Source organism: Muntiacus reevesi, chromosome 1 (genome assembly GCF_963930625.1).
Source record: "Muntiacus reevesi chromosome 1, mMunRee1.1, whole genome shotgun sequence".
Classification (NCBI taxonomy): Eukaryota; Metazoa; Chordata; class Mammalia; order Artiodactyla; family Cervidae; genus Muntiacus; species Muntiacus reevesi.
In genome coordinates, this window is record NC_089249.1 from 200,291,457 (window position 1) to 200,313,283 (window position 21,827).

General features: G+C 54.4%; 1 protein-coding gene across 1 annotated transcript; it reads left to right on the top strand.

Moving 5' to 3' along the window:
* The first annotated feature begins 301 nt into the window (after window positions 1-301).
* On the top strand, window positions 302-21,731 carry SEPTIN8 (septin 8). Its single transcript, XM_065918128.1, has 10 exons — window positions 302-630; window positions 11,713-11,833; window positions 12,820-13,015; window positions 13,349-13,535; window positions 14,592-14,753; window positions 15,324-15,420; window positions 15,616-15,784; window positions 15,993-16,125; window positions 16,229-16,419; window positions 18,871-21,731. Exons 1-10 carry the CDS (start codon window positions 601-603, stop codon window positions 18,872-18,874), a joined length of 1,290 nt encoding a protein of 429 aa, XP_065774200.1. The 5' UTR covers window positions 302-600; the 3' UTR covers window positions 18,875-21,731.
* Window positions 21,732-21,827: the final 96 nt, after the last annotated feature.

The window sequence follows — 21,827 nt, forward strand, 5'->3', positions numbered from 1 at the left end:
TCATTCGAGGCTGAGGCTCCTCTCCTGCACCCCACGGGCCGCAGGCAGTCTGTCGACACTCTGCCCGATGCACTGCAGGCTCCGGCCGACCCGTTGGAGGCGGCTTGGTGGGGAAGACCCCTAGGGCGCACGCGGCACCCCAATCTCCTCCGCACGGAACGGACTTCCTAGCGCGTGGAAGCCGGGCACTCCCTCCGGGGCTCGGCCCCAGCCTCTCGGGGACACGCGGCAGGCCAGCAGACACCGGCCCCGGCCACCGGGGACTGCCCTCCCGGCCCCCCAACTTGGAGACTACAAGTCCCAGCAATCCCCGTAGCTGGCACCTCCCGCCTCGCAGCGGAGACCCCCGGCCATCCCCGCTGAGGGGCTTGGGCTGCGCTCGTGGCCGGACCGGGCCAAGCGGGGAGGCCGGTCCCGCGGGCGGGGGCGGGGGCGGCTCCGCGGCTTCTCCCGCCGCCGCCGCCAAGGGGAGTTTCCAGGAAGTGGCCATATTGAATCCATTCAGCCGCAGCCGCCCGGGCGGAGCGCGTCCCGCAACCGGCTTGTCCCCGTCGCGGCCCGGGTGTCGCCCCGGCTCGCCCGCCCGGTGCGGAGCTCGCCATGGCGGCCACTGACCTGGAGCGCTTCTCGGTGAGGGCCCTGCTGGGCCGCGGCGCGCGCGGGAGGCGCGGGGCGCGGGGAGGGGGCCGCCCTGCTGCTGGCCGGGGGCGCGAGCCGGGCTGTCAGCGCCGCGCGGCCGGGCCTTGACGCCGGGCGGGCCGGGGGACCCTGGAGCGGGTTCTTCGCGGCGCTGGTCCCGGGTCCCGGGGCGTCGGGCGTGGGCGCCTTGCCTGGAGGCTGGCGGGGTCGCCCTCCTTGGGCGAAGAAAAACAGACCCCTTTCACGAAAAGGAGCAGATAAATACCCGCCTGGTTGTGGCCCGTTGTGACGACGGACTGGGGCCCCGGGAATCAGAGGGAAGATCCAGGATACTCCGGAGCCCCCTCTCCCTGTGTGTTCTTTGCACGGCTGGGGAGATCCCTGGCCGCGCAGGTGCTGGTGGATGGGCACAGTCGGTGACGATGAAGCCCTAGAGATCCTAGGAAGTCCCTCGGACGAGCTCAGGGCAGTTGCAGACTTGGGTCCTGAAGACCTTGGCCTGCTGCTCCTTCCCACTCCAACCCCCGCCAGCCACCCAAGCGCCAGGATCCAGGGTGCGATTCCAGTGGGTGCCTCAGTGGTCGGATCTGAGGCAGCCGTTCCCCAGGAACTGGAGCGATTCCACATTCAACCCAGTGGATGTTTGTTTGGGCCCCAGACCGGCTATGCCTTCTGCAGGGGTGTCATCTCTGGTGGTCCCTGCAGAGGTCTCTTTGGGCTTGAGCCAGCCAATAACCAACTTCCCAAAGGTTTTTATAATCTGTCCCCCCACCCCACTCCCCCTGGGGAGAGAGGCCTTTTGGGGATTGTATCTGCATGTCCCCCAATGTCTAAGGCTGGATTTGGGTGTGTCTGGGAGGTTGAGCTGTGACAGTGAAGGAAACTGTGTCCTCTTGCCAGTATGTGAGGCCCTGGTCGGTGCTAAGGGGGAGGAGGGCCCAGGGATGTTGTGGGTAGGGGGTAAATGCTAAATATGTGACTGATAAGGAATTGGTTCTGGGGCTAAATAAGGAATTCAGGACTTATGTAATTAATGCTATAAATATTGTCATCTGAATTTATGTATGTAAATTTTCTCTTTAATCTGAAAATACATTTGTTGGTCTATTTTGGAAACATGCGTTAACTAAAGCAGGAACTCTTGGTGTCATAATTTTAGACTTGAATGTTTTATGAGGGGGTTGCGAGTCAGTATAAATACAAGAGGAGCAGATTCAGAGGTTGGGCAAATCAGAGATTCACCCCAGCCCTGCGCTCTGAACAATTTATGTACCCCAGGAGGGCTGTGCCTGAATCCCAGCAGACCTGCTGGTTAGCTGGAGACCAGCAGACCTATGTGTGTTTGCACACCTCTGCCTGCATGCCTGTGTGCATTTTCTATGCCCAGCTGACCAGAAAGTTATGTCTGAGTCTTGTCTTTCTGTGGCCAGAGGTTGCTCTAACAGTTGGTCTTGCAGGTGGGAGCGGTATGCAGAGTAACTGGAATCAGACTGCCTGACATGAATCCTAGATTACTACTTGTTGGCTGTGTGACCTTGGGCAAGTTGTTTAACCCCTCAGTATTCTCATCTGTATAATGGGATAAAAATACTACCTCCCTCATAAGGTTATAAGAAGGATTTAATGAGAGGGTCCAGATGAGGTACTTAGAACAGTGTCTGGCACATGATGAAGACACAGTAAATGATACATGATACTTAGTACCCATGTGGATGTGAAGACTGGCCCCTTGTGTAAGAAGGTAGCAGAGAATGAATTTGCTCTGTTCCAGGGCACCCTCCCTAGGGGCTCCCACCACTACCCACCCAGAGATTATCCTCAGAGGCTGAGCTGAGGGGTCTAGCTGCCGTGCCAGGCGGTGGGCTGGAAAGGCTCTTCCCTTTAGATTCCTGTCTTTGCAAGGATTTCAGGTATTATCAACTTGGTAATAATGACTGAGGCACAGAGAGGGGATCGACTCAAGTAAGGATGTACAGCCTGAGTTCAGGATGGATACCTTCCACGCCTTTCACACTCTGAGCCATCAGCCTCCTGGGAGGACTTGGACATGGTTGAATTTGGGTGGAGACCTTGGGTTGGGTTTGGCCTGAGTCTCAGAGTCTGGACTCCATTCTCCTCTCCTTTCTTGTCATCCCAGGAAAATGATTTCTTCCTTTCTCCTGCTCTAAAGTCGGAACAACCCTACTGATACTCTTCAAAGCGTTTATGAAGATAATTGCAGTCTGTGACATGTTTGGAGATACGTTTAGCTGTCTTACCAGCTGCAGGTTGCACTGGGTGTTAATCAGTGGCCATGAGGTTATAATTTGATTGAGCTGTGGCAGGTTGACATTGTTCCTCAGGCTAGCTTGGTGTTCAGACCAGCTCAGGAGGACATGGGAATTGTCCCAGCCTGGAGCTTAGATGAGCATATGGAATGATACTTTTTCTTGGGGGCGGGGGAGTCACATTGCATGAAATGTGTGATTTTAGCTCCCTGACCAGAGATCGAACCCACACCTTCTGCAATGGAAGCATAAAATCCTAACCACTGGACTGCTAAGGAGGTGCCTGGAATGGTTCTTTGAGGTCAGTGTGTGCTGGATTCCTATTGTCCACAGGCTGAGCGACCTTTACATTTTGACTGGGCCTTGCTCAATCCTAGATCAGCCCTGAGGTTATGATCAAAATCTCCTAGGATGTTCATGTCTGGGACAGCCCTCTGGGGAGTCTGTTGCCTCTTGCCCTCCTTGGGCAGCCAGATTCCTATCCACTCTTCCTCTGCCCTTCCTCCTTACTGGATCCCAGACTCTTTTTCTGTCCCAGGGGCCATCTCCTGTGCCTCTCCTGTCAGAATCTCATGGGGCAGGGTTCAAACTCCGTGGTGGGGGAGGACCAAGGAGGGGCTGGAGAAAATGAAGATCTGAAGGAGAGAGGGAAGAAACGTGTGGCATGGCAGCCTGGAGCCTGGCACTCCTCCCAGCCAGTCACTCCCCTCCCACCCCCATCTCCACTTTATCCCCAGCACCATCTGTCACTTCCGTTGTCACCCCTGTAATTTTGACACTTTCCCAAGAAGCAGGCTATCCAGGGAATGCCTATTCTGTCCCCAAGACAAGAGCTGGTGGGAAGGAATGTAGAAAGCAACCCCTTACTCAAGTGGGGGTGTCACAGAGGGTGTCTCCCTGTCCTATAAAAATGGCCAGAGACCTCTCTGCTGAGCTGTTCTGAAGAAGTGAGAACTGAGCAAGGGATATCTGTGCAGCAATCAGTGCCTGGTGGTGGGGAGGGGTCATACATGAGCACCACCTGCAGAGCTGAAGCCCCACCCCCTCCCCTGGGAGGTTGGTCCCCCCTGCTCTGCCCCCCGCCGTCCATGGACATTGTCCCATGCTATGGGTGCTCACTTTAGAAAGGTCTGCCCAGGATCTGCATTGGAATGGACCAGAGCAGGCACACTGATGAGAAGGCGCTGGTGATCCAAAGGAGCACGTGACAAGGGATTGACCAGAGCAGGAGCAGAGAGGGTGGTAAGAGGGAGACCGGCCACAGTGCTAACAATGCGGGGGAACAAATGGAGGCTGGGAACCCAGGGCTCGATATTTATCAAAAGCTTTGGATGGCAGGGAGGGTGCTGGGTGCTTTGTGTCCGTCATCTTGATGCCAACAGCTCACAGTTGGGTGAGATGCAGACTCTGGGGCCTGAGACCTACCCTCAGCCCCCAAGGACCCCTTGTGATGACAGAGAGGGTGGAGCCCTCTGAGTTTGGAGCCCAAAGATGAGCTAGGTGGAGGTATGTGTTGGGGGCAGTAACCACCACGAAGGTTTCTGTGGCTCTGGTCCAGCTACCAGAAGGAAGCTGCTGCAGGATGACGGAGCAAAGGCCTGAGGACTGGCTGGCCTCTGCATGTCCCCTGCAGCTCTCCGATCTTCCTGCCTCTCCGCTGCCAGGTTGGCTCTCTCTCAGGATCCCCAGTCCCGGCCCCCAAGGCACAGGCATTGCCAGACAACTAGGTATGGAGCTCTGCAGGCAGGAGGGAGACACGTGTGCCTGGGGAACGGATGCCTCCCAAGGTCGACATGCCCTCATGATAGAGCTGGGGTGTTCTTTACTGGAGCTGTCTGCATCCTCAGGGCTCACGTGAGGAACTGTGGCTGGGAAGAGGTGGTGGACGCAAAGCACGGGGCGTGTGGGCTGTAAGATTCATCGCCCCTGATGGCATTGGGGCAAATTAGATATTCTCCTCCTCGGATCACAGGGCTTGCAGATGGTTCTTGGTCCTTCTCTTGGAAGCTGCATTAGAGGGACAGAACCAGGGGAGGAAGTAGTAAGAGCCTATTTCAGATCACAGGAGCTGGCTTCTTTCTGAAGGCTCTCCTGGGCTTCGGCCATCTGAGGGCTGTGGTTCGAGAGGGCCTGTGGGCCGTGGATCCAAGTCCACTCACCAGATCTGGCTGTGGGGCCTGGGTGCGAATGTGACGCTCTGCCTGGTGCTGGGGTGAATGGTGCAAGCAACAGAGAAGCGTAGCCGAGCCGCCCTGAGCCCCTGCTGGCTCATGTCAGTGCTCATGTAGTTCTCTGCTTCTTCCCGGCACCGGCATCCGTCCTGGGGCAGGAGGGGGCCATGGTTGCCTTTGCTGCCCATATTCTTCTTTCCAAAGTTCACTGTGGAACAAAGGCCACCTCCGTCCCACGATGTCTCGACCCCTGTGGTCGTCCCTGCTGCGGGGAAGTCCCCAAGTCCCAAGTGGGAAAGTATGAACGCCTGGGCTTGCAGTACCTTCTGTGGCCCAGAGTGCCTTCCCCATCTGCTCTGTGGTGGGATGGACCATTCCCTCCCACGGGAGGCACACCACCACAAAATCTAGGGGCATTTTTGTGTCCTGGCTCTGGGGAGGGCTGGGTGGGCCCAGAGGCCAATAACTGGGCTCTTGGCTTCTTGGAAACCTGATTCTGACATGAGAAGTGTGAAACAAACCATCCCAAATTACGGAGTGGCAGTCCTGGCTGGCTGTGTGCAGCAAGAGGGGAGGAACGTGCCCTCAGTGAAACAGGGAAGCAGGGAGACTAAAGTTTTGGGGTCAGGGCACTGGGTAGCTTTGGACTCCTAGGGATAGTTTTGCTTCCAAAGTCCCTTCACTTCTCAGGTTGGGGAAGAGGATGACTGGCCTTGAGAGAGTGACTGGCAGCCTTCTCCTGGGGCCCAACTGCCACCTTGCCATTCTTACCTCTTCTGCTACTGTGCAGGCACCAAGAAGGCTGATCCTGGCTTGTGTCATCTCCCCAGGTTTGTTGCCGCCATGGGAGAGAGACACTTTGGTTCTCTGGTGTCCTCTTGATTGGGGACAGGTATATCCTGCCTCTGTTCTTTCCTCCTGGTCCAGGGTGGCAGTATTCCCCCCTTCCCGCCACCCCCACCCCACACACATCCCTGTGGTTATTTCCCGTCACCTTTGACCTGGGTTTAGAGGCTTGCTATGGAATCTTGGGACTTGAGCCTAAGCCTTTCCTGGGAAAATTCCTAGGATTCCTCTCAGACTCAAGGACAGTTGCGCCGTGACCACGGGTTCTGGCCAGAGGCCTCTGCTCTGGCTATTTAAGGCCCAGGCTGCTGAGAGTGGTGAGAGCCGAGGGGAGGGTGGTTTGTGCCAGAACATGGGTGGAGGAGGTTCCCAATGGCACAGTGACCCTTGGGTCCACTGTGCAAGGACTTGGCCTCCCAGAGCTGACTGGCAGCCTCCCGGGGCCCAAGTGCCCAAGCCTTCTTCCTGTCTGCCTGTGGGATGCTCAGGGTGGTGGGAACCTGAGGGGAGAGATGCACTTGGAGAGAGCTCTGTGGAAGGCCTGGAGTGGGGGCTGCTCTTTGCCTAGGATTTAGGAGCCAAATCCTTGAATGGTGGAGTGTCACCTCTACTCCCACCCCAACAACTAACCTCATTTGGGAGGTTTGTTCTCAAGGGGCTCTTTTCACCCATAGATTCTCTGGCTATGTTGGTTCAGACATTCAGCAGATTTCCACTTCTTCTGGATGAAAGCCTGTTTCTGTGTGGGCAAGTGCAAGACATGGTTTTTCCCCAAATCCCACCTCTCTTCTTGGTAGAAGGGGCGGTTCCTTTCGGCTGGTGATTGGGGCTGCTCCAGAAGGCTCAGACAGCATTTCCTGGTCAGGAAAAGGACGTCCTATTTATCCACTGGGCTGCATAACAAAATGCCATTCTCTACTTTGTTCTGGATGACCGGGCATGGAGGAACGCAGTCAGCCTGAGCAGTTATTATTTTGGTTGTTGTCTTTGATGTGCCAAAGAAATGATGACATAGAAGCCCGGAGCCTGGCTCAGGAGCCAGAAGCTTGTTAGTGATTAGAATGGGGATAAAGGCCCTGTGGAGTTTCCCATTGTGTGTGTAGAGCTCAGAGCTGCCAACTCTCTATCCTGGAGCTTTGAGTACAGTTTGAGCCCCCTGAACTGGCCCCCTGGGAGCTGGGTATGTGGAAAGAGTCAGAAGCAGCTAGGTCTGCCTCTCATCAGAGTCCAGGTTAAGTTGTCCAGCCCAAAGGCTCCTCCCACAGAGCCTGTGGTCTCCTTGCCCCAAGGGTGCACCCTGGGTTTTGTTCTTCCAGGTCACCATCTTGCCAGTCCTGGGGTTGCAGACTGTCAGGCCATGGATCCGGTTCAGCCCTCAGACACGTCGAGCTGGGCCCTGATGGTTTTCTCCATTGGCAGTTGTTGCCAACCTTTGAAAACTAGTGGGTTTCCCATAAAAATCTGGATTTCTGGATTCTCTTTAAAAATTGGAAGGTTTGGCAACAGTAGGTCTGCATTCCCACAGTTGGCTGGAGTCACGGAACCATAGCCATCGTGGACTGAGCCCAGCCTCTGCAGCTCCTCACTGCTCCTGCCTTTCCCCGAGGGTCCCCCATGCTCAGCTAAGTCACCGGGTCTTTCATCCAGCAGAGAGCGGAGTGATGTGGCTGGAGGTGTGGCTTGTGCTGTAACACCATCACCATTGAGATTCTGCCTTCACCCTCCTGAGCAGTGTGATTTTGGGAAAATTCCTTCATCTCTTGGTGCTGCAATTGTCTATTTCAGTACAGTGGGCATAATATACAATCTACCTCGCAGGGCTGATGTGTGGACTAGGTGAGATCAGAGTCATAGCTGGTCAGCAGTTGATAACTGTTGTGTGGTTGTTGTCATTTTTGTTACTGTCCTTCACCCATGGACACGACCTGCCAGGCCGCCACAGCCATTTGAGTCTAGACTGAATTAGACTGGGCCCCTGAGGTCAAGGATCTGGTGTCTTCGTCTTTGCATTGGCTGCCATTCCAGTACCAGACACCCAGTGGATGTGACCAGCGAGCCTGTGTTTTGTGGCTGAATGAGTGAGTTGGGAGCCTAGGAAGAGTAGGGGGCAGTGTAGCTCCGTGTTCTGGCTTGGCTGCTTTCAAATCCCTACTCTACCCTGATTAGTTCTTTAGCGTAGGTGCACCTCAATGTCCTTACCTGTACAACGGGCATAATAATAGTGTCTGCCACTATTGGTGGTTAAGGGTGGCTAAGGGCTGTGTAGGAGGCGGTGTAAGTCACTTGGCTTAGCCCATACAGGTGTCCTCGGTGGGGTGTTGGTGTCATCATTTGATGTTCATTCTTCCCTGTGGTTGTAACTCCACTTTTTTCTTCCCTGTCTTTACTCTTCTTGCTTTCTCTCTGTTCCTCTGTGTTCAGAGTTTCACTTTGGGGACTGTAGCAGTCAGGATATTTTCAGTTGCACGTAATAGATAGCCCCATTCAGGTAGCTTAAGCAGTGGAGGGGAGATGTGGCTGGGATAGAGGGAAAAGCTGGCGTGGGGCAGATGCCGGCTGTCTCTCCTCTGTGAGGTGCTTGGCTCTGTAGTCCTCGGTGGGTGGGCTTCCGTCTTAGACTGACTCCCCTGATGGTTATAGGATCGTCATGAAGGTTCACTCAGGGTCGCTTGCCCCTGCCTGTGCCCATCGTGGGATCATGCTGATTGGCTCAGGACTAGTAGGACCCAGCCCTGGAGCTAAGGGCTTCCCTGACAAGTTGCAGGTAACCAGTGGGAGATCTGACGTTCCTTCCTGAGCTGTGGTAGCTGGGTCAGAGGTGCTTTGTAGGCTCCTGGCTCCTCCTGGGCTGAGACCCCACGCAAGTCAGCAGACACACCTGGGCAGGCACCTTGGAGAGAGTGGTGCACCTTGGGTCACATGTTGTTGATGCCACATGTAGGATCAGGGAAGCTGGCATTAGTCAGAGTCACACCTCAGTAGAGCTGGGAGGTTAGAGCAGTCTCTTGAGACTAGAGAAAAACAACTCTGTCCCCATGAGGACTAGCAGCCATTCTCTCTGTGCGTGTGTGCGTGTGCTCTGGGGATTGATGCTTCAGGGGTCCCTGAGGCTCCTGAGCAGGATCAGTTGCCCCAGGTCTGTGGCCCTTGGATTGACAGAGAGCAGCCTCGGCGACAGCTTGGGGATGGAGACTGCCTTGTACTCCACACGCTTCTCCAGAGAGCCCAGCTGCGTGCGGAAGGCGGGTAGGGCTCACTGAACACAGGCAGGCAGACTTGTGTGAGACCCCCGAGTGCTGCGGTTAGAGCCGGGGAAACTCAGGAGTAGGATAGCTTCTGAATCTTTGCAGGGACTCTGTAACTGGGTGAGTGTGCGTGCGTGTGGCTTCCAGACACAGCCGACTTGGTGGGTTTTGGCGGCAGACTAAGGATGTTGGATTGCATCCTGATTGTGTCACCCTTGGAAGAAGAGGATGAATAAACACATAGCCTTCTCTGCAAGCACAGCACGCCTTAAATTTTGGAGACTTTTAGTCTCGCCCGAAAAGAAAAAAGCTCTAGACTAACAGCTCTGTCTTCTATTTGATCCTCAAGCTGACATGAGCAGGTGGGACAGAGATGGAATAATGAAGCTCTGTGTAAGGTGGGCAGATGCGCCCGATGCTGTGGCAGTGAAGCCGTGCTCAGTGATTTATAAATGGTAGTGTTGTCTAGCACGTCGGCCATGGCGGTGGGAGGGTGGGAAGAATGGGAACACTGACCTCCCCCAGCCTGCGGCCCACTTTGAGGAGCTCATGGAAGTTGAAAGTCACGATGCATATCAGGACAGCTAATAGTGCGAGGAAATGGGGTCACAGCCAAGTGAGGGGTTTGCAGTGGGAGTACTTAGGGGCCAGGTCAGGGCAGGTGCCAGGGAAAAGGTAGTGAGCACCAGAGCCCAGGGAGGGGGCCGAGTTTGAAAAGTATATCCAGAGATAACCAGCTGTGCAGGAACCGAGCCTGGGAAAAAGGCCTCAGATGGTAAAGGCCTGGCATGCCATGCTGGGGAGTTTGGGCCTGACCCAGCACATCCTATGCTCCATTTACTGGTTTTGCTGTAGCCACCAGTGAGAGGAAGCTGCCTTTGGGGCCTCTTTGTTGTTATGGTTGCAGCCCTGGGGGGCCTGGACTTGATTGGGAAGGTTGTGACTCAGTTCCCTGGGGGTAGGGGACTCCAGCTTTGAGAGCAGAGACTCTGTGGAAGAGGGTCATTGGAGAGAAGAGTTTAGGGGTAACTCTGACTTGTTTGACCGGGTAGCACGGCTTCCCCAAGGGGCCAAGTGAGGTCTAGGCTGCCCAAGTGCACACTTGGGAGTCTTTGATACAGGGATACATCTTGACTGAGCTGGGGAAAGGGCTTGGGGAAAGGGCAGGGGAACTTAGTTAATGAAGAGGAGGGGGGTGGGTTTGAGTGTTGAGGGGCTCTGGTTGGGAGGAAAGAATGGTTGAAGGGTTCAGGCTGAGATAACAGGCTATAGCTCCAGAGAGGCTGAGGGACCACAGGTGCTCCAGAGACCCCTGCGCTGGAGGGCAGGCAGCCAGGGCCCTTCTGGCTGGTCCTCCGCCTCCTCTGCCCCCTGGGCCTGCACCCACATAAGGGCTGCCACTGTCCTGATCTGTGCCCCTGGGACTGTTTTCAGCCGGGCCTTTCCTCCCCTCTGAAGGTGTGGGCTGGATGGCAGGATGAGACTCAGATCCATCATCCTGTCCTGTCCTTGCTCTTTCTGGCTGGCAGTCAGGGCAGAAGGGCTCGGGGACAGAGGAGGTGTGTTTCTGCCCTACACGGAGCTGCCTGGGGTCTGCCCTTGAGGGGGCCAGACCCGGGAATGCTGAGCCTGGGAACCTTCTCTCAGGACAGCATTCCACCCCCCTTTCCCAGGGAAGCAGAGAATCCGCACAACTTGGAGCCTGACCTTGACCCTGTGCTTAAGGTCATGCTGGGTCTTTTTATAGTGCTGTGGTCGGCTCAGTGACCCCTGCTCGCTCAGGACCTGCTGCCTGCCTCTCTGGGCAGGCCTCCACATTCTCACCCAGAATCCTCTGTCTAAGCAACCAGGACTGGGGTGGGGCTGGGAGGGGGACACGAGCCAGAGCCTGGGAGTCCCTAGAGAGTACCGCTGAGGCCTTGGACTCAGGATGCCCCAGAGACTGCTCCTGAGACCCAGTGGTGGGTCTGAGTGAGTGCTGGCTCCTTTAGCAGGGCTCATGTGTGCATTCCATGCTTGGGTGCATGAGAGGCAAGGGGTGCCCAGGGAGGACTGTGAGCCCACCTGATGGGAGAGCCCCCCAACGGTGTGAGTGTGAGGGGGTCAAGCCAGACCTGCCCCTGTCTGCATCCTGCTTCAGCAGGAGAGGGCCACAGGAACATGCACATCCTCAAATCTTGGCCTTTTGAAATCTTTAAGATCTAGGGACCATCTGGGGTCTCCTCCCAGGCAGGAAGGCAGATGAACCCTTGGGGCAGCAGCCTTGGACCTGGGGCCTTCTGCCAGGAAACACCTCCAGCTCAGGCATCCCTTGCCAGCCCAGTAGATGCAGAGCCCCACGTAGAGTCATGGGTCCTGAGGCCCATGGGGCTCCCTGTGTGGAAACTTGGCCTGGAGTTGGAGCTCCAGTGCACTCACTATGTGTCCTGAGATTTGCTGAGAACTGAGACAAGTTTGAGGGGTGTATTGACTCAGGTTTAGCCTCCCCTCTTCTCAACCCCTCTTCCCCAGCAGGCTCACTGCATCTCTCTTTTCTCTTTGCAGAATGCAGAGCCGGAGCCCAGGAGCCTCTCCCTGGGTGGTCATGTGGGTTTTGATAGCCTCCCCGACCAGTTGGTCAGCAAGTCGGTCACTCAGGGCTTCAGCTTCAACATCCTCTGTGTGGGTGAGTGTCATGCCTGGCCAGGGAACAGCCTCCACTGAGGACGAATGAAGGCTTCCTGGGGGATGAGATGCCACTGTCCTGACTACCCGTTGAGCTGCAAGGGGACCTCCCAGGCAGAGTGACACTTTGGAGGGTCAGGATGAGGCTTTGGTGTGTGTCTCTGCCAGGGTCAAGGATAGAGTTGGAGCCAGGGCCTGACTCAGTTGCCATGAAGAATAAACAGGATTAGGTACCTGAAAGTGCTTTGTAAACTAAGGGTATTTATCACAGTGGTTGGGATCCATTTGTTTGTTTTAAAAACATATATTGTTGTTCTTACCATGTGTCAAGGACACTGGTAAACCAGACTCTCTCTCCATTACGTTGTCATATAGTAAAAGCTCCAGTACTCATCTAAACAAATACACCCCCAACAGGGAGGCTCTGGAAGGTTCCATGTGACCCAGGGCACAAAGAGTTCTGCCAGACCCTCCACAGGTGCTCTGGGAACCCCTTGGAAAGCAACCTCTCCTGAACCTCCTCCCTCCCCATTTAAAGCTTCATGGAGTTGAGGCCACCCATGAAAGGTGGGCTGAGCCACTCGTGCCTTTAGACCTTGGTCCTGCTGGCCCCATGGCCCAGAAGGAATGGCCTGCAGAGCAGGTGACCAGGTCCCATTGAGGCCAGAAGAGGCCAGTGTCCACTGGTGTCTCCCAGCTGCCTGGCTCTGCTTCTTCTGCACTCCCAGCAAAAACATCTTACACAACCCACATAGCCACATCTTATGTCCAAGCCAGCCTTTTGGCTCTTCCTTCCACATATTATTTCTGAGGCCACTAAGAAGGGATGGTTCTTGGGTTTAGGGACAGTGAGGGATGGAGTGGGAGGCCTGCCTGTCTCTTGTATGGAGACCAAGGGTGCCTGAGCCCCTCCTGGCCTAGCTAGGAGCCAGGACAGCTCCAGTTCCAGTCTGTGACAGTCCCTCTGCCCACTCCCCACTCACCCAGGGGAGACTGGCATTGGCAAGTCCACACTGATGAACACGCTCTTCAACACGACCTTTGAGACCGAGGAAGCCAGTCACCATGAGGAGTGTGTGCGCCTGCGGCCCCAGACTTACGACCTCCAAGAGAGCAACGTGCAGCTCAAGCTGACCATCGTGGATGCCGTGGGCTTTGGAGATCAGATCAATAAGGATGAGAGGCAAGAGGCAGGAAGGGCGGTGTCTTCCCCGTCCCTCCATGTTGGCCGTGGTTCTAACACTCTGCCCTAGCACTCCGCACTCCTTGCTGCCCCCAGACAAGTAACCAGCCCGCACTCCATGAGGTCCATGGGAGGGCTGCCTGGAGAATATCTAAGGTCCTGAGGACCCTGTGGGGGACCAGGAGAAGGGGTCAGCCACCTGTACCCAGGCAGGAATCCCCAGGTAGAAGCTATTTGTTTTCACAGAGAGAAGGCTGGTGGGCAGCTTGGCTGGGCTCCGGACCCTGGGCCATGGCCTGGCTGCCTGCCTCCCTGTGATGGAGCTGTCTGTAGTTACAGGCCCATAGTCGACTATATCGATGCGCAGTTTGAAAACTACCTGCAGGAGGAGCTGAAGATCCGCCGTTCACTCTTCGACTACCATGACACAAGGATCCATGTCTGCCTCTACTTCATCACGCCCACGGGGCACTCCCTCAAGTCCCTGGATCTGGTGACCATGAAGAAACTGGACAGCAAGGTGTGGCCCCCTTCCAGCTGATTCTGTGGGTGCCCTGTCCTCCACGGAGACGGGGCGCAGTGACTGCATGAGACTGTCCACTGCAGTCCCCAGGGGCTCCGCTGGCTGGGGGCTTGCAGACAGCTCCCTTGGCTTGGTTCTCTCGGTATCTTCTCTAGTGTCTGTCCCTATGGCTCCAGCCGGTCCCCGTTGATCTGACCTCTTCAGAGCTCTATCCTTGCCTCTGGCCCTGGGCACCGTCCCTCCAGCTGGGATGATTCTTATTCTCAGCCTGGTGGCTCCTGGCATCCTCCCCGTGCCCTAGAGTTACCTCCCCACCTCGCCCCTGTCCCTCTGCCCCGCTAACCTCCACTCCCTTGAGCGTGCCAATTCACCGCTCTTTTTCTCTCAAGTCCTAGTTCCTCTGCTCCCTTCACTTCCCCTGACCTTCCTGCTGTGACTTTCCCTTGGGGTCCTCATGAGCCCAGCAGAGAGAGGAGAGTTAAGCCCCAGAATTGGAGTAGGAATGAGGAGTGTGTATTAAGAAGGCAACCGCATGGGAATGACGGGAACGATGGGGGGTTGTGGAGGGTGTACAGCCCCAGGGCCACCTGTCAGCTCTCATGTGACTATGCTCCCCATCTCAGGAGCTAATTTTCACTGTGAACAATGAGATAACTTTGGCCTGGGAGATATTGAGGTCTTCCTGTGGCTACTGCTAATGGGTCATCTAACTTGTGTAGGGGCACAGCCCCCTACTGCCACTCCTATCAGGCCCCATACTGGCTAAGACCTTCAGAACACTCTGGGTCAAAGCTGAGTGTGCCCACAGGACACATTTGGGGCTGGATGGAGGCTGAGCAGAGCAGGGAGGGGCTGTAAGAAGCCCGCAACCAATTGTCACGACCTGTCAGAATGGTCCCACCTGACTGGATTCAGGCTGGGACTCCACTGGGGAGCTTTGGGAGCAGCTCCATCTCTTTGGCTTCCTACCCCTCTGCCCAGGGGCGTGACCTGAGACGGGCTATCTACAGTCGGGGAGCAACTCACCCCTGACCCTCTCCACAATCCTGGCAGGTGAACATTATTCCCATCATTGCCAAAGCTGACACCATCTCCAAGAGTGAACTCCACAAGTTCAAGATCAAGATCATGGGTGAGCTGGTCAGCAATGGGGTCCAGATCTACCAGTTTCCCACGGATGACGAAGCTGTTGCCGAGATTAACGCAGTCATGAACGTGAGCTTTGGGCAAGGGTCTGAGGGCTCTGGGGTTGGAGGGCTTGGAGCTAGCCCCCTGGCCACTGTCTTTTCCCTGGGTTCTAGCCTTAACTCTCCAGGAAAGATGGCTGGGCACCTGGAGCTGGCCAGTCCTGAATCCTCTGGACAGGGGATGGGAAGAATTGGGTATTGGGCTGGTCCTGGCGCTTCCCCAGGTTTAAGTACCCCAAGGTATGAACCCAAGGCAGGGATCTGAAACCTGCAGGATTGAGCAGGCCGGATGCCCGGATTTGGGAACCTAGAAGAAAGGCCCACAGGTCTTTTGAGGGAGCTTCTTTCTACTGGCTCTCGAGGAGCTCAGGGGTTGAAAGAATACCCTATAACAAGAGGAACAGGGTTGTGGGTTCAGCCCACTCCCTTGTTTGGAGGTCCCAGGATAATTCTCTAAAGGAGAGCCCGAAAGTGAGCATCCGGCCCTGCCTTGTTCAGGTCTGGGCAACCCCTCCCTGGGGCCCAGGGGCAGCGAGGGTGGGTCTGTCCACGAGCCCACGTCTGCGCAGTGCTCACATATGCTTGGGCCCCTTTCCAGGCACACCTGCCCTTTGCCGTGGTGGGCAGCACCGAGGAGGTGAAGGTGGGGAACAAACTGGTGCGAGCGCGGCAGTACCCTTGGGGAGTGGTGCAGGGTGAGTGTGGTGGTGAGAGCACAGCCCTGGCTGGGAGCCTGGCCTCAGCCCCCTGTCCTCTGTTCTCCCCGTGACCATCTGCTGCCTGTCTTCCCTCTGGGGTCGGCCTCTGACACCCACCGCTGCCCTGCACCCTGTCCCCTCCGTGCTGGTGGCCGGGTCCCTGTCTGATGCCCACGTGGCCTCCACTTCCAGTGGAGAACGAGAATCACTGCGACTTCGTGAAGCTCCGGGAGATGTTGATCCGGGTGAACATGGAGGACCTCCGAGAGCAGACACACAGTCGGCACTATGAGCTCTACCGGCGCTGCAAATTGGAGGAGATGGGCTTCCAGGACAGTGATGGTGACAGCCAGCCTTTCAGGTGACAGCCTGTCTCCCCAGCCACACCCAGACTTGCCATGCCAGCATCTGTTTCTAGGGGCTTGTGAGCCAGGAGCGGGGAGAGGCTGTTGGAACAGTAGCATGAACCCCTGACCCCCATGTGTCCACATGATTCCACCCCTCTGGCTCTGCCCAACCCCATCCCACCATGATCCCCTTCTTGGCCTCTTCTCTCTGGGTCTCCACAGCCTCCAGGAAACATACGAGGCCAAGAGGAAGGAGTTCCTGAGCGAGCTCCAGAGGAAGGAGGAAGAGATGAGGCAGATGTTTGTCAACAAAGTGAAGGAGACGGAGCTGGAACTGAAGGAGAAGGAGAGAGAGGTGCGTGCTGGGCTCGGGGTTGTGTGTGACCAGACCAGGCTGGAGAGGGCCCAGGCTCCCTTGGGGCCCACACAGAGCCGGCCTCTCCACCTTCTGCTCCCAGCTCCACGAGAAATTCGAGCACCTCAAGCGGGTCCACCAGGAGGAGAAGCGCAAGGTGGAGGAGAAGCGCCGGGAACTGGAGGAGGAGACCAACGCCTTCAACCGCAGGAAGGCAGCAGTGGAGGCCCTGCAGACTCAGGCCCTGCACGCCACCTCTCAGCAGCCTCTGAGGAAGGACAAGGACAAGAAGAAGTAGGTGGTGGGCTCCCTGCCCCGCGCTGGCTCGCTCTCTCTCGCTCTTACTCATTCTTGCTGGCTCACCATTTTGCTGTCTCCTTTCACTCGCTCTCCCACCTCATTCTTGCTCACCTTTCTTCTTTCAGTGGTGATCTTCACATCTTCAGATATCAAGCGTTCATGCCCACTCTTGTGTTTGTGCACGAGTGGCTCCTCTCCCCACTCTTCTACCCCACACCCTGTTTTTTCTCTATCTCTTTTTCTCTTTCTCCTGCAGCCCCCTCAAGAGCTGGGTGGAGAAGGCTGGGCCACACAGGCAGGGAAGTGGCCCCTGAGAGGGTCCTAGGGTCTCAGGGAAGGTCCATCAGGCCAGGAGATGGTCAGGGCCTGAGAATGTCAGCATTTTCCAGACAGATTCCAAAAGCTCCTGTGGTTTCTGCTTAGACAGCCGTGGTGCCTCCCCCTCAGTCCTGAGGCTGTGGACGTGGGTTCCGTTTCGGCAGGTGGGTGGTGACTGAGGGCAGTGGAGACCTGAGCTCAGCCAGCACTGACCCCCAGACAGTGTGGTCACAGCCTGCTCAAGGAAGGACAGCAGCTCCCTGGAGGGGCTGTGTGAGTCCTGCTGAAGAGAGGAGCTGCCCCTCAAGTAGAGGCTGGAGCTGTTCCTCAGCCTCAGAGTGTAGCCTCAGAGGAGAGAGAGTGATGGGGGAGAGGAGGAGGCTTTTCCCAGCCTCCGGGAGTACAGTTAACTTTGGCAAGGTGGGGGCTGGTCTAAGTCTCTTCTCCTTGACATAGCCTGTTTCCATGCTCACAGCTGGATCCCAGATGCCCTGGCTCTGGGTGGGGGTGGCGGGGTGCCTCCCTCCCCTGCCCCACTTCATTCAGTGTCACCCAGGGCATCTCTCCATGGGGATCCTGTCTACCCCTGCTTCTCCCTGCCCCTGGTCTGTATCCAGTACCTTCTTTCTCTTGCCAGCCTGGAAACTAAGCAGGTACACGCACCTTGGCCCTCACTCGTATTCTCTTGGAATTCCATTTCCTCCTTGAATGTTTGGGAATGTGTGTGTTCAGGCTGTTCCTTCCTTGGTGGCAGTGGAGCCTTGTGGTTAGGGCCAGGCAGTGCATAGCTAACGGTGGCCCTGGGGTGCTGCTTGTGGCGTTGGCCCTCCCCCCGCCCCCCAGTATTGCGTTCCCTAATGCTGCACACGTGCATGACACATGTACACTGTCTCCCTCTCTTTTTTCCTGTGACATACACAGATCCAGACATATCTCCACTAACACACACAGTCTCCGAGACACTCAGGCACAGAGGTACAGACACATCGAAGTTTAAAAAGCTTCTCCCTGGGGAAGACCAGGGGCACAGAACCAGCCATTTAGGAACTGGATGCCAATTCTCGTTCCTGAGGCCTGTCTTCTGCTTTGGGACAGACCCTGTAGTTTCCTCCATCCTGCTGACCGCCCCGCCCCCGGCCGTTGGCCCTGCTGCAGCAGATAAGCCCCTGCTGGTCCCCAGCTCCACAGGCCCCTCAACCGTGTACATTTCCCTTCTGCTTTGCATTTGCTTCCGGCCCTGGTGCCTATCTCAGTCTTGGTGAGCTTGGTGAGCATGCAGGCTCTGTGAATTGCAACCCATGTGGATTTTGAGCTGGTAGCTCAGACATCTGGTTTCTCCTGGGAAGCGGTGTGCTATCCATGACCCAGTGCTGGCTCCCAAAGAAACTTTGCCTTGCTCCCTGCCAGCTTAGCCCAGGCCATTTTGTTTTTTTATTTGTTTTTCTTTAAAAAAAAAAAAAAAAAAAGGGCAGGCAGAGTCCCCTAGGAAGTAAGCTATGGAGAAACCACTCAAAAGCAGCTCAAGGACCTGTGGCCAGGTCAAGGTGTTGAGGGCCAGTGGGGGTGGGGTGCAGGCTGGCTGCAGGGGCACCAGGCCAATTCAGGGTGGGGCTCATCACTGATGTCAGGCCTTCCTGCTTTTTTTCATGTGACGTGGGCCTGGAGAACAGGTCTTTTCTGTTTGCTGGACATTCCAGAAAGCTTCAGTCAGTTTGGCCTCTGGGAGAGAGCCCTCTCCTCCCATGCTGGCCTTGCGGAGGCCAGGAGTGGGGTGGGTGGGCTGGCTGGGACCACCCCTTCCCTCTGCCCTGGTTGGGATGGGTCAGGAGTACATTTGGAGGGGTAATGTTGTTTTGTGACCATTTAGTTGAATGGCTTTGATTGATTGTACTTATTCTTCAAATTTTAATTCATTTTTACAAAATTACTTCCCAATCAGATTTTGACCCCTCAGCCTGGGATGCCATAAACTGAAGTGAATTCTCTGCTTTGCTCGTCACAAGTGCCAAACTGACTGTCCTTTCCCAGTGTTCATCTTGCTGTCTTTTGCTTCTGTTTTGATTTGGTCGTCTGTGTATCTTTTAATGTGTCTGTTTTTGTTCTGTTTGTTTTATTTTTATTTTTCAGTTAACGCACGCACAGACTTACATGTCAAGAGCGGACTTTAGACTTTCATGTGTTAAGTTGCTTGAGTTACACCTTGTGACCCTTCTCCCATATCATGGTGTGAGGACGGACTGGGAGCCGGTACAGACTCCAGTGTTTACAGCCCTGCCTTGTCCCCCACCCCTGCCCCCCGGGCTGCCCAGGCCTGGCGGGCTACCCTCTCTATGCAAACTTGTTAAAGCCATGAATGCTGGAACCCAAAACTGATGAGGTTTATTTTTTTCAGAGCCAGTGGCTGGTCTTCCATTTACAGTGTCACTATTCCTTGACGGAGCAGTTTTGTGCCGCTCTAGCAGAGGCCCCAGCCGGCGATGCTCGGCCTAATTGTTCAGCATCAAGATGGCAACTCATGCAGTGCCCTAGGTGTGGCCACGTGGTGTGGTATACATGCTGCAGAATTCCCCCCACTTCCCTTCATTTTAATTTTTCTAACCTAGAGCTTAATTTCAATAACAACTTTTAAAGCACTTCTAAATTTTTATTTTGGCACGAGCGTAAAGACAAATAATACCCCCTCCTGTTATTTTCGTAAGTAACACAGATTCCCTGATTTTTAAAAACTAAAAATATCTCTAAACCTTTCTTATGTATAAAGTATCCCTATAAAATATAGGGAGAGGTGGGTAATAAACGTCCTGTAATGACAGTGTTTGGGATTTCTTTACGAATGAAAGTGGATCATGAAAAAGGCCACGTTCAGTGTTGTTACTGTGAATGTAAATGGAACAGCAGCCCGAAGCAGTTATCTCTGTGCCCCCCCTCCCCCCCGAGGTGCTACCTGTGAACAGGGACCAACCCCATGTGTGCATGTTAAGTGTTTGACTCTTAATTAACTAAGACTGCCACTCCCCCCCCCCCCCAACTCCCCGCCCAGCCCAACCCTGCATATTCCAAATGCAAAGAGTGCTCAGGGGGAACAGGTTTCTCTCTCGGTCATTCTTTCCTTTTTCCTGGCTGAGTTGCAGGGAAAGAGATGAAGGTGCCTGATGTATGTAAACAATTAAGAAAAAAACTACCAGCAGAGGAGCTTTTTCCCTTTCAGCTGCATTCTTAAAAGAGAACCTTCTAAGAAAGTACAGCGTTCTTCTATGTTCCTGTTGGTTGGCAAGTCACTGAAACGATCAGGGTTGAAAGTATGGCCTGATAATATGGGACATAAAAAATTAATAGATGAAAGGAAGGATTCCACTTAATGTTGATCAAGCACTGTGCTGTGCACAGGCCACCCAGAGTACCGCACAGCTCTGCCCTCAAGGAGCTCACAGTCTAGTGCACTCTCTAGTTGGAAGCCTTAGGAAGCTGTGCTGACACATTGTTGGATTGGCGGTTTGTGTTTTTATGTGCTTCATTTTCTTTCCCATTATCGTTTCCCTCTTCCTGCCTTGGCTTGCTTTACTGATTTCCAAGGCTAGAGTTCTGGCTCCTTCCTGATCTTCTCAGATCATGCTCCATTCAGAGAGGGGTGGAGGGTGAGCTGTATGTATCCACTGAGGTATGACCAGGAAAAGGTGGTCTTTTTCACTTCACCTGGAGCAGAGCAGGTTTTGTTGAGACTCAAAGTGAAAATTCTCCAAAGTTATGCCATGACCACGGGTGGATACAGATTTTTGAGGGGCTCAGACTACTTGAGAAGCCTTCTTAAGAGAACATGAGTATAAAATCAGGTACAGGGCCTTGGAAGAGGCCCTGAGAATTAAGTTTTATTAGCTTTAGAGTAAACCCACTTGTGGTTGTAACTAGTAACTGATGCTTAAGGTGGGTATCTAAAAAGGTAAATCAGCATATCTAAGGCAGATGTGGACTGCAAGTGACTTAACTCTAGGGTCATTATGTGTCTGATAGTGTATTCAGTTGGATGGAAGTATGACCTTTAAGTTAACCTCTGTCAGCTAGTGTATTTCTGAAGATGAGGCTCAATGACCCAGCAGGCTCAGTTATGTAAGAAATGAGGACTCCTGGCCAATCCGGGGACTCTTAGAATGGTCAGATCCTGCTGCCCATCTACTCCCACCTGCATATGGGCTGCAGCCAGGGCATACTTAGGTGACCAGAATTGTGGCTGGTTACCTGCCTGCAGGCCCCAGGCTTCTAAGAACCTTGGGGCAGACCTGTCCTTGTTACATTTTCTGGGGTCTGGGCTGCCTCCACAGGACCCTCTGACTTTAGTGAGCCTCACTGCACTTTTCTCTCATGCTGTTTGTGTTTAGAATTTTGTCATTTTTAGCTGAGACCAAATTAATCTTTGGTGCACAAGGTGAGCTTAAAAACTTACCATTCATTGTTTAACAAGCTACCCACCTCATGGAATGTGACCCCTAAGGATCTGATTTTCCCCTCATTTTCTGTCTCCGTATCATCTGTTGGCATTGTTAGGGCTGTCAGCGGGATCACTGGCATTTACTGTCGTCTTTCATGAACCAAGTTGATTTTGGGTAGGATCACCATATAATTTATTGCCCAAGCTGAGACTTTTGAGAGTGAAAGATTTTGCCAAGTCGACGAGCATAAGCCATGATGTCTCAGGCAAACTGGGAGATATGGTCACCCGAATTATGGGTAACCTGAGTCTAGGTGGTCTGTATTTGTGCAGACTGACTCCATACATGTTATGTATGTCTTTGTGTGGGTTCCCTGTTAAGTGGGGCTCCTGTTACTGGATAAGAGGCCCAAGGGAAGTGTGGCTTGCTAGTCTGTTACATTAACATGCTTTTCTAAAACTGCTTCACTTGTTAATTCATTTATTCCTTCATTCATTGACTGTTTTTGTTCCTTTCCATTCACTTTGTACTCATTTTTTTCATTAAATTTTGCATTTATTTTGAGTTTTTGTGGTGTCTTTTTTGGGCAGTGGCTTTTCTGATTTAATGTTTCCTCTATTAATCTGCTACAGCTGTGGTAAAATACCGCTTGTTTTTTCC